The sequence below is a fragment of the Pararge aegeria genome, chromosome 21 (assembly GCF_905163445.1).
Source record: "Pararge aegeria chromosome 21, ilParAegt1.1, whole genome shotgun sequence".
Lineage (NCBI taxonomy): Eukaryota > Metazoa > Arthropoda > Insecta > Lepidoptera > Nymphalidae > Pararge > Pararge aegeria.
In genome coordinates, this window is record NC_053200.1 from 11071510 (window position 1) to 11084552 (window position 13043).

A 13043-nucleotide genomic window follows, 5' to 3' on the forward strand; every position below is an offset into this window, starting at 1 on the left:
AATGTTTGTGTGATGAGCATTAAGTGTTTTTCAGTGTCTGGGTGTTTATATGTATTTTCTAAGTATTTATGTATATATAATTCATAAAAATATTCATCAGTCATCTTAGTACCCATAACACAAGCTACGCTTACTTTGGGGCTAGGTGGCGATGTGTGTATTGTCGTAGTATATTTATTTATTTATTTATTTATTTATTATGTTTATGGTAGAAGTTAATAATAATAGCTCAAGTATAATTTGAGTTATAAAATCGCCCCACAGGTTTTGTGGTCGAAAAGTATAACAAGGTATTAGCAAAAGCAGCAGGCATAAGAATCTATAAATAATCGTAACAGCTCAAGGAATGTCTATTTTTATAACCAAACCATAGTGACCTCGCAATAATTTAAAACATGCTCCCTACTTGGTTATGTCACCTTTTAGTTCCGTATTTTTATGTAACACTTTAAAAGGGCCATGTTTTTTTATGTCCCTTAATAGTATACCGTTATTTACTTGTCGTCCATATTAAATAGCTGCAATAACCAATAAATTTTAATCATAATTAATCAAATTAAAAAATAGTGGTTTTCAATTTGAGCCGTACCCTGTGTATGGTATGGTGTGGTTTGGCGATTGTTCTCACATAAATTATTAGGACATTAGGTTATCAGATTTTACTTTGATAAGCTATGACTTCAGCATAGGGGACATTGGCTATCCGCACGTCAGTCAATATTATCCTACTAATATTATAAATGTGAAAGTGTTGAATATAAATTTTGCGACTCTACCATATTAAATTCGTAACATCTGAAACGCAAAGCTGCAGATATTTTTCTCTATTACAGCGCAAGCGATAACACGGGTGTAGATTTTATTAAATTTTTTATAACTTTCACATTTTTCATTTCTTTTTGGATCCAATTCTGAAGTCAACGCTGACGAAGTCGCGGGCACAACGTACTTTACAATATTTTCTTATCCACACTTCAGTTCTTCAGTAGGTACGCCTCTGCACGCAGTTACTATTTTAGACAATATGCAGAATATTGTCAATAATATTTGTGGGCGAACGAGTTCGATCCTCTTACTTTTCGGAGTTTTGTGCGTTTATAATTCAAGCATTCAAATATCACTTGCTTCAATAGTGAAATAAAACATCGCAAGGAAACCCAACCGTTCCTTATAAGAACTACTTTCGCCAAAGGTTGCCTTTGTACACCTGAACTAGTTTATTTTTTAATGTGTTTCTCTTTGTATTTTGTTTTTGTGTGTGCAATAAAGAATTTAATAATAATAATAATAAAGGCGGGCGCAGTCTACCAATTCGCAATTGCTGGTGTCCTACGGCCTAAACCCTTTTCACTCTGAGAGGAAACCCGTGTAGTGGGCCTGTTGGATGGATACATAATGTTATGTTCACTGCATACATAATATTACGTAATCTGTGCATGATTTACAGCGCAGATACGTGGCAAGTAAACAGTCGTATCTTAGGTCAGGTCGGGGTCGGGATATATTGATATCGGAGTTCAGACGGGTGTCTGTGCCCCTTCCACGCAGTACGCTCGATTTAAGTAGACTGCTCAAAATCGGTGTCTTGACCTATTTATTAACCGATTTCTACTGCGACTTTATTGGATTTTTTTACGTTTGCGTGATTTAATTCGATAAGTAGGTATCTCAATCAAAATTCGTCTAAATAGAACCGTTGAGTTACCGCTTTTTATAAGTTAATGTATCTTTAAATAAATACTTTTTTTTTAAATTTGCAAATAGGTTGGAAACGTAGCATACGTTTGGAACGGTTTTTTGCAACCGTAGGTTAGGTTGGGTTGTTTTAAGAACCTTGAGTTAATAATGTAAAATAAATCGAATTCTACATATTTAGCTCTATTTGAAAGTAGCTAGCGAATTTGTCCGCGTTTGCTGTTGATTCCTTTGTTTTTCCGGGATGTACCTTATGTAGTAATGCGATATTAATGTAATGTTAAACATTTTGATTACCTTATTTTATGGTGCAGTAAAAGTTACTGCTGTAAGTTTGTTGAGCCGAACATAGAAAAAACCAACAAACACACAATATCGTATTTATAACATAAGCATTATTACAACTTTATACAAAAATATTGTTACTTAATTATTAAAATACCTTCTAGAGAAAACCGCCTTACGAATTTCCTAAATTCAAAAAAAAATACCTTGTGAACCGAGGATATGCTAGAAATCTGTACTAGAGATAATAAAATAGAATATAATTACAACATAGTCCCATCACTATTGCATTGAAGTACGTCGTATTACATATTTCAGTTAGCATTTGCAAAAACTTATATCAGGGGCCATCAACCTTTTAATTATTTAGACGGCCGATTTGCGCAGTGGGCAGCGACCCTGCTTTCCGAGTCTAAAGCCGGGGGTACGATTCCCGCAACTGGAAAATGTTTGTGTGATGAACATTATTTTTTTCAGTGTATGGGTGTTTATCTGTGTATTATTCATTATCAATTAAAAATATTTATCCGTCACCTTAGTACTCATAACACATGCTACGTTTACTTAGACGGCGATGGGTGTATTGTCAAAGTATATTTATTTACTTATTTATTTTTTAATTTCTACCTTCTTGATTCTTGTTTTAGGGAGGTATTACTTCTACTATCATCCGCGGCCAATAAACGTCCCTTAGTTAGGCACAGGCCTCGACTCTCATGACAGAGACGGTTGGAGAGCATAGACCCGCTTTAATCATAAAACAATACAATTCTGGGTCTATTGGCTAATTGGAAATAACGAAACAAATTCAGATAAAAAAAAATAATAATACATAAAATACTTACCTACTTTAAAAGTATTCAGAAAGCTAACATTTCCACTGAACGTATTAGTCATTGTTTATCATTTGTGTTGTTTATGTCGTTATGGTCGTTACGATTATTTTTACCCAACCAAAGCGGTGTAGAGAAAGGTTAATAAATTAAACAATTCATGTTCCATTCTAGAGTCGCCCGATAAGGCTGATTTTGATAAACGACAAAATTTTTGTCAATCACTTTCTTTGTCGACCTCCCCGGCGCAGTGGTTTTTATAAGTGGGAATTCCAGGGTTCATTATCTGACAGAGGCAATTTATGAATTTACAATTTCTGAATAATCTTGCCATACTCTACCATCTTCGACTGATATATGCGTGTATATGCGTGTATATCACAACAATTAAATTTATCGCACTTTTCTAAGTCATGTGCGTTCTAAGCAATTGAAATATCACTTGCTTGGTCAAGGAAAACGTCGTGAGGAAACCCGCATGCCTGAGAGTTCTCTATACTTATGTTCTTAAAGGTATGTGGAGTCAACTAATCGGCATTGGGCTAGCGTGGTGCATCCGTTCTACGGGTTTAACCCCTTCTCATTGTAGAACCCAAAGAATTGACCCGTGCCTTTAGTGGGCCGGTAATGGGTCAATAAGATAATGATGGTGACATCACAACAATGGATGTTTTTTATAAATTACTAGCGGACCCCAGCGCCATCTGTCGGGCTGATTTGTGAATCTAAACCATCCAGGGTGCCACCCAAATGCATCTCAAAAAATTCATTCAAATCGGTCCAGCCGTTTAGTAGGAGTTCAGTGACATACACACGCACACAGTAAATATATATATATATATATAAGATGAAATAAAAAATAATAGAAATAAAATTAAACCATTCACACATAATAATGAGTTTTTGCTTTGATATAAGTGATAGCCGCAGACCCACAACGGCATGTAACAAACACACATCGCCCTTTGCCTAAAAGTTTTTTTTATTTTTTATTCCACTACATGTTACTGAGTGCAAACTCACCTGGTGGTAAGCGATGATGTAGTCTAACATGGTAGCAGGCTAACCTGTAGGAAGTATGGTAGTCATACCCCTAAACGGTTTCTACACAACAAGTCTTCCCATTCGAGCGGAGCGAAACCCAATCATTAATACATGGCTTTACGCATTACCTTGCCGAGATAAAATTGTATGTATAAACGTTTTAATTAAGTGTAAATATTTGATAGAGTGCATGAGTTTGTCATGTGGGATTACATTTTAAACGTTTGCTCTGCGATTAGAGGCGTGGAAAAAGTTGTTCTCGATAGCTAACTAGGCTACAACTGGTTATTTAATTATATTGTTTGTCCGGTCTTCCGGGAGGCTTCGGCTGTGGCTGGTTACAAACCTGCAGACTTCGATCCCAGGACCTCTCAATCACGGACAGTGACAGAACACACTTGACCATTGAGGCAATTTTGTAGTTTCTGCGTGATGCGCAAACACACAGATTCACAGAAAAATAGAAAGACAAACAGACATAAATTAAATAAACATCGATGCTTCCAGCTTCCAACGATTAAATTTATTTTTAAATAACTTTATGTACAGGAATCGTTCTGGTACAGATTTTTTTATAAGTAGGTATACAGTTAGCTGTTAATTGGGTAATAGATCATAACTGGACCGCGATCTTAGTTTATTCCATTGTATTATACTTGTCACTATAGAACCCGCAATTTTAAGGCGTCAGTAAATTCACGCATTTCCCACGAAAATCTATTGCCCATGTGAAATGAATGCGAGGACATAATCTGGCATCTATAAGTTGTAACAGTACACTTCTGGACTAAAGGCCTCTCCCTATTTGGTTTAATTTGCTTAGGAAAACTAAAAAGAAAAGGTGTTCGGTTTAAAACATACATGCGAATAACTACATACTAATACATAAACCAGACTACACAAATACAATAATACTATTAATAAATTTAAAAATAAATTATCACAGCGACCAAAAAAGAGAAAGATTAAAAACTGTCATTTACGACGCACAAAAGATGACAAAGGAACAAAGCGTGTCCGCGACAATCAATTACTCATCCGGTTGGTAACATAACATAACATTCTCTGTACGAACGAAAATGTCGCATCAGCTGTGACTACCAACATGCATTCGACTCCACATCCGCTGCATTTCCGATAACGGGTGACTCAACGAGTCAGAGCTGACTGGCCATCTAGTACCTAAAGGTCCACACGCTGTCAGCAGATTTGCGTTCATTAAAGCCTACTAAATTTCCGATAGTTATTTCATTAGTTCTCGCTTAGCCGCGGTCAAGGAAGGTCGCGCTGTCAAACCGCAATCGTCACATACCCGACACACTACACCCTCGCGTGACCTACGCCAACATATCGGCATTTTGTACCAAAACAATGGCGCGATAAAAAAGAAAACAGTTAAATGCACACTGGTTCGCGTTTCGTTTAAATAGACTGCTGGATTTTAAAATAATAGCGAAGGATCTGGTGAATATTGTATTTTAAATAAGAACCTGGTAAAAGTGAACTTCGAAGAAAACAGAAAGATCTGGTGGTCTAGTGTCAATTTAATCGCAAAACTACCTGTGAATGTGTTATAACAGAAGACAACAATTTAAAAAAAAAAGGTGAATGTGGAGAATTTCGGACATTACAGAAAAATCTTTGGTCTTGTTGTCATACCTGAAAAGACGAGTAAAACTACGAAATTCATAATAAAATACCTGGTGAACCTTGTCATGCCAATAATCAAAATCTGATGAACATTGTCATTGAAACACCCAAAACCTGGCGAATGAAAACAGCACAGCGTGTTGATAGCATGTATTAGCGGTATTAGTGTACTTAATTGGAATGCATTCGATTACCTGATTTAAAAAAAATTATCAATTTTATTATCAATTGTCGAATGGTGACCGTTGCGTTCAGTTGTTGATAACGTTTGGATGTGGTGACACTTGTGACTTTTCTTCGTGACTGGAAGATGCCAGCGCTCGGTTGCGAGATGGCAGCTTCTCAAGACATTTACGGGCCGTACCTCTGCCCGGGTGCTGAATACGTACCGGGATCATTTATGTGGGAGAAGCATCAGAATAACATATTTTCTATGCACTCGCATAAGAGCTCTACGGAAAGTGGCCGATGTAACCCTATGCTGACATATAGTACAGGTGCGTAATATTAGATGTTTATAATATGTATCAGCCAAGTTAAAGATTACTACTTATCTTATAACGTTTTAAGTGCCTACTTGGTATTAATTTTTAAATATGAAATAGATACAACTTATCAATACAAGTTTAAGAGATAAGCGCCAGGCGGCAAGATAGAGAAACACTGTTTTATGTCATTGGTAAGTTTTCCTAAAATTTCGTTGCACTGCGATCGCGTAAGGTTGTTCATGGACATTTTCTTATTATTCTTTATTTTTGACGACCTCTCTGGCGCAACGTGACTGTGAATTTAATTTGGGAATTTATAATTACTTAATTTCTCTGGTCTGGTCTGGAGGCTTTGGCCATGCCTAGTTACCACCCTACCGACAAAGACGAGTCGCTAACCGATTTAATGCTCCGGCGCGATGTCTCGTAGAAACCGATTAGGGGTATGATTACCATACTCCCTAACAGGTTAGCCCGCTACCATCGTAGACTGCATCATCACTTACCACCAGGTGAGATTGCAATCAAGGGCTAACTTGTAATGGAATTAAAAAAAAATAAGTCAAAGTCAAAGTCAAAAATATCTTTATTCAAGTATATAGGTGGCACTTTTGATGCGTACATAAGAATTACACGGTAGTGAGATGATGGCGATAACCACATTCGTAAACTTAAAACTAAAGCTACGAGGGTTCCAAAGCGTCCTGGTCTAAGAAGAAGCCCACAACAAACTTAGCCGGGTGTTTTTTTTTTGTTATCACAAAGTAAGAAGTTCATAACGTCTGCCCTATGGTCATATTATAAGGCAATAATCGGGCAATAAACAGTTAGCATGGCCTAGTAAAAGCATAGCTGAAACACTGAATTTCAAGAATATATTATCTTTTCATTTAGTGATCGTTAAATTAGTCATTGAATCATTAGTTAGTAGGGCAAATAAACAATTGTAATATTTTTAATAAGATAAAATAACGCCATTTCAAAGTTACATCGTTCATTTAGTCTCGACCTATCAGAAACAAATTCTTTAAAAGGCTTACGTAACCATACGCTATCCTCGCTAATTATCTTAGTTTAAGATTCAAATAATGCATCCATGTACGCCAAACACGATTCGATTTAGCTGACTATCTGACGGTCTTTTGTATGGAGTTCCAAAATACACTTTCCTGGGCTTCTTCTTTCCACCGGCTTCCAGGGCTGACCAACGCTGCGTTTTCCGGTGCGAGGTCGCCTTTCCGGCACCTTGCACCCCAACGTTTCGTTTTGCCGAGCCGTCCGAGCAAGACGAAAATGATGTCTACCGCTCATGTTCCGCTCCACACAGTAACAGGCTGCAGTTGCAATCGAAATTGTAAATGAGTAGGTATCTACAATTTCAATTGCCTGGTACCTAGGATACACGATGTCACAATATAGCTCAATTTCGCAAAAGAGGTGGACCGCCGAATCCAGCTCGGATTTGCAGCGTTCGTTACACCTTTTCGTCCAAAATTCATCAGTTCCTGTAGACCAAAGTGCCTGTTGTCAGTGATGACTTACGAATCTGAAACGTGGTCGCTAACTATGTCACTCGTAATAAGGCCACTCGGCGGGCGATGGGGAGAGCTACGAGTATGTTAGGAGTCATTAAAATCTGATTATTTTTTTAATTAATATGTTTAAATCAAAAGTTTAAATATAAATTTTTGCCTATTTAAACAGCAAAATACGCTAGACTGAATAAAATTCATTACCAACTATGTACTTGCGTAAGTATATAGTTGGTAATAAATTAAATTGATTAATAATTTACTTGAAATTTATTGACGTATTTTGTATCAGGGTTTTCCTTTAACCTTTATTAGTTACTTAACAAGAATTCAATTTGTATTTAAACATTTACTTGCACTAGGAAAACTGAACTACTATATGTTAAATAGATAATCTGAGTAACGACCTATAAAGAACTATTGCAACGAAATATATAGAAACAATACAAAAGATCAAAATTTCATTACATAGTGTTAGGATGCCAAGGCTTATCACTTAAAGTGATCGTTTTAGATACCTATATATGTTGAAACAATACTGAAATAAAAACTTAAAAATTCAGGGATTACAGATAAGAAAGTTTAACTTTTAATAGACTTTTAAACTTATCGGCTTTTAACGTGCTGTATGAGGCATAGAGGAAAGGTACAGGTAAAATTAATAACTTTATAGTCGCACATCCATTTACCGAAATAGGTCAACGTGGCTTAACCAACAAAAACATATAGTTAGCGATGTCACAATGTGTTATATATATCCGTATAATTAAGCAAATAAGTATAATATTAAGAAGATATAATTACATAGTTCAACCCCTTTGATCTCGTAATGAATGCCGACCGCGTCGCGTCGCGCGTCGCCGCGACATTGTATCGGGGCGAGTAAGGAACTCTTACTTGCGCCTGTTGTGTCCTTTACGTACTTACCTCAATAGCTCTGTCTTGATAACTTCTAATACTCTGTATGATTATCCTCACTCTATAGTATAACTATTGGTTTAGTTTAATGTTAAGTCATAGTGAGTCTCAAATCACGTTGTGGTTATCAAAATAAATAAACGCGTCTATCTGATAACTAGTTGACTAAGCTTGCGCAAACAAACAAGTAAATGACCTTAATAATTGTAAAACACACAAATTGTATGTTCAACAAAGTATAATCTGCTAGGATACGTTCTATTGTTTTACTATGAAGATCTCAACGGATCGCCCGCATTTTGAAGATTGAATGCAGTGTTGTGCGTACCCAAGTACACTCGCGCAAGTTCTGCCAATCTGCTTCATGCAAAAGTTCTTACACAAGATACTTGTGTACGCGATATGCGCTTGCTCTGATCTGATGAAACTATCTCTGGTGCAAAATTTAGTCAACAGTGGCTGAGCGGTAAGGTTGTGCATTGGCAACAAATAAACAAACATACGTACTTATGCGTATAAAATATTAGATAGGATTTCAAATATTAAAATCACGATTGTTACATACAGTAGAATATGCACGAATTTTGTAATATATTTTCATAATTCTAATGAAGAGAAATATAAATATTATAAGATAAATTTATGAGGTCCCTTCTCAATAATTCACCCCATAATAATACATCTAATAGTTAAATTGTATTATTGAAATTTATACGATACTACAAGGTTATAGTTCAAATTATTATTTACCAGTTTTATGCCCAGCGCCCTTGCTTGTCTCCAGGTTGTATGTTCTTTTTCTGCCAAATTTTGCAGAAGTACTTCATCAGTTATGCACGGGCATTGAAACATAATACAAGGTACAATTTAGCCCTTATAATATTATGATGAAATTAACTATATTAAATAAATGTTATCAAATGATGATTAGATAAATTGATCGCCAAGAACGGTTCTATCCATTTCTTCAACATAAGTGGCCCATCCCAAAAACTTACCCTGTAATAATACTCCAACAAAATTAAAATAAATTAAGTTACAAAAGGTAAACGATAGAAGGTCATTTTATGTTGCTCCTATTACATAACTGTTCTACGCCTATCTAAGATAGAATTATATTATATACATAATATGCATATCAACGTAGTTAATGCATATTATAATAGGTTTGAATATAAATAACAAAGTGTTTTCTTACGTAATTATTTCATTTATATCGCGTTACCATTGTCCTTCGTCTATCAGTTAGTGTTATTTTACACTTCCGCGGTTTCAAAAATCCCTTTGCTACACATACCGACCTTGTTTAAATATAAGGTCGTTACAGATTCCAGAGCCAAATATGTAAATAAATGTTTTTATTGAGTTGTTATTGCCCTTTTATTTATATTATGTATAACAGGCTAATAATATTTACCTAGTCGTTTAGAAATTAATTAAAAAGGTATGTACATGGCATCATTTGTAAACAGAACAAATCTATTTCTAGTTCTACTGGTATTGACGATGCGAAAGTGCATTTGTAGATTTGTCCCTATTTGTGCGCTGCAACTGAACAACTGGAATTGTGATTATTTCGCATAGCCAAGGCTAGGTTATGCATAGAGCTTTTGCCCAGGATAAGAAGACATAAAATGGAAAAGTCCTCTATAGGAGTTATAAAATGTGTAATCGAATAATAAAATACTGTTGAAGGGTGCATAATGTTATTTCATAAGGAATCACCCTGTTGAAATATTAAATAAAACGAAGCATATTTATTTTTCCGTAAAAAATGTTTCAAAACATTTTAAGTGTTAACTTATGGCAACCCTATTGAAGATTAAAGACCGACGCGCGCATAGTGCCCACGCTACGCGACGCGTACCTTTACCATAGATGAAATAAGTGAAAGGAGTCACCTGATATTAATTTTGCATGTGATGGTAAGGCTGTGTCTGTTTTTTTTTCATTAAAAACTATGACAGTGGTTTAGTTTAAACCTATTAGGGCTTCGGCTTTCTTTCGGGACTGTATCCCGACTCGCTATTTCGGAGTTATGTGCGTTTTTAATTTTAACAATTAAATATCACTTGTGAAGAAAAAAATCGCTCGAAAAACTGCATACCTGGCAGTTCTTCATAATGTTCTCAGAGGCTTATAAAATCCCCACTTTGCCAGCGTGGAGGACGTCTACCCTAAACCCTTCTCATTCTTAGAAGAGACCTGTGCTCTTTAGTGGGACGGAAATAGGTTGGTAATGATGATGAAATATAAGCTTTAAATATTTGTTGCAGATAGTGATATGCAACTGGAGACCAGCAGCAGCGAGGCGAGTGCAACTAGTTCTATAACACTGTCGCAACACTGCGCCATCTGCGGGGACCGGGCCACTGGGAAACACTACGGGGCCTCATCCTGCGACGGGTGCAAAGGCTTCTTTAGACGTAGCGTTAGAAAGAATCATCTGTACACATGCAGGTACGTCTTATAACTTCTTAGTGATTATCTCTAGTTCATTTAGCACAACCATCTGCGGGGGCTGGCCGTTAGGAAATAATACAGGGTCTCATACTGTGACGGCTGCAAACGCTTCTTTAGACGTAGCTTTAGAAAGAATCATCTGTACACATGCAGGTACGTGTTATAATCATCTGCAAAATTTATCAAGCCCCTTTGGTTTTCAGATATCCACATTTCTTAACCCCGATGAATAGTCAATTTAATTCAAAATCATCAAATGGCACATTTATTTGAGTAGTCCTTTTCCAGTACTGTAAATAAGGGTAGCACTACGAAAATCAAACTTTCTGAGGACTTTAAATTAGATTGACTATTGTCTTCGATTCCTTCTAATTCAGTACATATGTTGTAAAGTCTAATTAAGTAAATACCTACAGTTATGATTTGTGAGAAAACTAGATAAAGTTCTAGTCTCCTTTAGATGGGAATGTTCTGTCACAGTTCGTGATAAATTTTCTGAATTCTATGTATTCTCTTTTCTAGATTCAGCAGAAATTGCGTCGTAGATAAAGACAAAAGAAATCAATGCAGATACTGTAGGCTAAGGAAGTGTTTCAAGGCTGGCATGAAAAAAGAAGGTAAGAATCTCTATGAGTACCCCTTATTATAAGAATTTCTATAGATCGTTCGTCATCATTGCCTTTAAATGTCCCACTGTCACACTTATAAGATAGAGGGCATTCAATGAAGTATAGTAATATATAACCTAAGGTAATCGTTGCAGATAGGCACCGAGGACAAACCTCTGCGGTTTTTTCGGTGCATTTGTACCAGTGGCGTGCATAGAGGGTATGCACAGGGTAACCAGATGATATAAAAAGGTGAAAATCTCCAGTCCGAGTTATGAAAAGCCTATCATTAATTATTTATAACTCGCATTGGAGATTTTCTTCATTTTGTATCATCTGCACACCCTGTGCATACCCTGTATGCACGCCACTGCTTTATACTAACTATTTGATGTTAACCAGATGTGTTTTTTTCATTTGAAAAATAAATTTATAAAAAACCCGAAGAGTTTCATCAACAGTCTACAAGCGTCCACTACTGAACATAGGCCTTTGCAAGAGCTTGCCACACGGTCCTTCGATGAGACCCATCCAGCTGCTTCTGAGGAACCGACCCCTTTCTTAAGTACACAACGAGGTGGAGGTTGTCCAACGCTGCGTTAACCGATTCCCGGTCAACTCTAGAAAGCATCAGCCCTGACGGCCAACGGTCGTACACCTTTAACTTGCTAATCCTTTGAGCTATATCGGTGGCGTTGGTTCTCCTGCGGATTTCCTCGTTTCCTGAGAGTATATAAGCTTCTGCAATTCAGTTGAATGTATTGGCGATCGATTAACGTTTTAAAAATAATAATATAAAACTTATCTGATCTTCGCAGTCAGGCTTTCGACCTCTCTATCGGGGGAGCCTAATTTCCTTTTTTAACGCATCTTAAACTTTTCGGAGTTATGTACGTTTTTTAATATGCTTATATTAAAAAACGTAAACGTATACATACAAAAAAAAATACATATTAAAAAAAATTTTAATTAAAATATCACTTGCTTTAACGGTGAAGGGAAACGTCGTGATGAAACCTGCATGCCTGAGAGTTCACCATAACGGTCTCATAGGCGTGTAAAGTCTACTAATACGCACTTAGCTAGCTAGCGTGGTGGACTCCGGCCTGAACCCTTCTCATTCTGAGTGAAGACCCTTGCTCTGTAGTGGACTGGTAATGGGTTTATAAAATGAAGAACTTCTCAAAAGAAACTTATTAGTATTTTGTTTCTATACTGCAATTATGTCAGCAGCAATGTTTATAGTTGCGGTTACATGTAATATTCATTGTTTCGTATATATGTAGTAGGGATACAATATAAAACTGCAGTCATTGCATAGGTATAATGAACTTTTTATGACTCAGGCCTTCTGCACATGCATAATTATTTGCTTAGCTAATTGTGACTAATTCGTTGATTAATCATTTAATAATCGCACAAAGAAAAGCCCAGCTTTAATAAAACTGTTACCAACCAAGTGATTTCGCGAATATCGCTACAATAGTATTGCGAGCAGAGTAGTTTTATATAGTAGCAGAATAGTTT

General features: G+C 36.3%; 1 protein-coding gene across 6 annotated transcripts in view; it reads left to right on the plus strand.

Moving 5' to 3' along the window:
• LOC120633030 (transcription factor HNF-4 homolog) overlaps positions 1-13043 on the plus strand; it is a 63896-nt gene that overhangs the window by 40651 nt on the left and 10202 nt on the right. For 3 of the 6 annotated variants that reach the window (XM_039903064.1, XM_039903066.1, XM_039903067.1), the window contains exons 2-3: positions 10722-10905; positions 11431-11525. In XM_039903064.1, the coding sequence (XP_039758998.1) occupies positions 10722-10905; positions 11431-11525 (279 nt within the window). Of the gene's footprint in view, positions 1-5105; positions 6005-10721; positions 10906-11021; positions 11062-11430; positions 11526-13043 lie in introns of those variants that run through there. The other 3 variants (XM_039903063.1, XM_039903062.1, XM_039903068.1) reach the window with 3 other exon arrangements.